The sequence below is a fragment of the Penaeus monodon genome, chromosome 25 (assembly GCF_015228065.2).
Source record: "Penaeus monodon isolate SGIC_2016 chromosome 25, NSTDA_Pmon_1, whole genome shotgun sequence".
Taxonomy (NCBI): Eukaryota; Metazoa; Arthropoda; class Malacostraca; order Decapoda; family Penaeidae; genus Penaeus; species Penaeus monodon.
Window position 1 is genome coordinate 40,055,093 of NC_051410.1, and position 1,242 is coordinate 40,056,334.

At 42.7% G+C, this 1,242-nt stretch overlaps 1 protein-coding gene across 1 annotated transcript in view; it reads left to right on the plus strand.

The window, feature by feature from the left end:
* Positions 1-952: 952 nt before the first annotated feature.
* LOC119589267 (ATP-binding cassette sub-family F member 2-like) overlaps positions 953-1,242 on the plus strand; it is a gene marked incomplete in the record, with an annotated part of 10,709 nt that continues 10,419 nt past the window's right edge. Inside the window, 1 exon segment of the mRNA XM_037937886.1 lies at positions 953-1,193. Within this exon segment, the coding sequence (XP_037793814.1) occupies positions 1,046-1,193 (148 nt within the window).

Consider the following 1,242-nt stretch of genomic DNA (forward strand, 5'->3'; position numbering starts at 1 on the left):
ATACTTCCAGTAATTTTGCCTAAAATGAAAATGGAAAGGTTTATTCAGATTCAATTTATCGTGTTTGTATGCTGCCCATAACACAAATTCCTCTACCTGGTATTCAATTATTTAATGGCTTTTGTAGCGGAAGACGGCTCAAATGTGTTTGAATTTTAGAATGATGTGGCAAATATAGTCAAAGATTATATATGTATAGTCTATATAGTGACATGGTAATGCTGGCACATTAGCCAAATAAAGAGAAAATTTCCCAGACTCGACCAAAACTGTATATTGATTATGTGCCATGGAAGGTTTCTGTCCTTATTTGCAGTGTATGTAAAAGACGCGGATGTAATTTCTTCTGAATATATAAATCGATAGCACTGATCACTGAGCCAAATAACCCCCAAACCTGCATGCTTTTTTTGACATAACTAACGCCTAAGTAAAGCGAAAAAAATTAGCTAATTGTGAAATTCCTAGTAATTATCGCCAGCCACGCCGTTTTTATATGGTGTTGCCCCTTAAATCAAAATAAGCAAGGTATCATAGGCCTTTTATAATATTTCAGTCGTCTGCAGTTACTTTTCCCGCTATTTTCATGTGAATGGAGGAGGAATGGTTTACACTCAGTGAGGATAAGAGTTATTCACCCTCCTTACATATCAGAAAAAAAAATAATCCGATATTATCTACCTGTAAATACACCCCCCCAAAAATTCAAGTAATATATTCATAATATCAAAAACTACCTAATAGGTACAAATAACCCAACGAGTACGAAATTAAGGCAAGATTTCCGGCGTCATGCTGAGTGAGTGGCCGTCGCCCTGAGCAAGTGCCATCTGCCGGCACGAGGTGGAAGTGGTATCCCTGCCGTGATCTTAGCACGTGAGAACGGCTTCCTTGTCCTTCTTCGCGTATTTTTAGTGTAAGTATCCCGATTCCCGGCCGGTTTCCGCACCCGGGCCTCGGGAGAGACCAAGGCCCACCCGCCTCCGGGTAGGAATAGACGCATAGGGGAGATACGGCGGAGATATGCCCCTCGGAAAACTAGGCCATGCGTTGCTTCAGTGGAGTGGCGGATGTCAGTGCCTTATTTAGCCTTTGTGTGACGGGACTTCAGCCGCGGAAACTGCAGCCAAGGGGGACGTCGGACGAGGCCTCACTTCACTCGCATAGTCCCCTGACCTTGGTGTGCTCCGAGGGTATATTATCTGGTTTATTTTTTTTCCTTAAAGAGGGGAGAAATCTGAC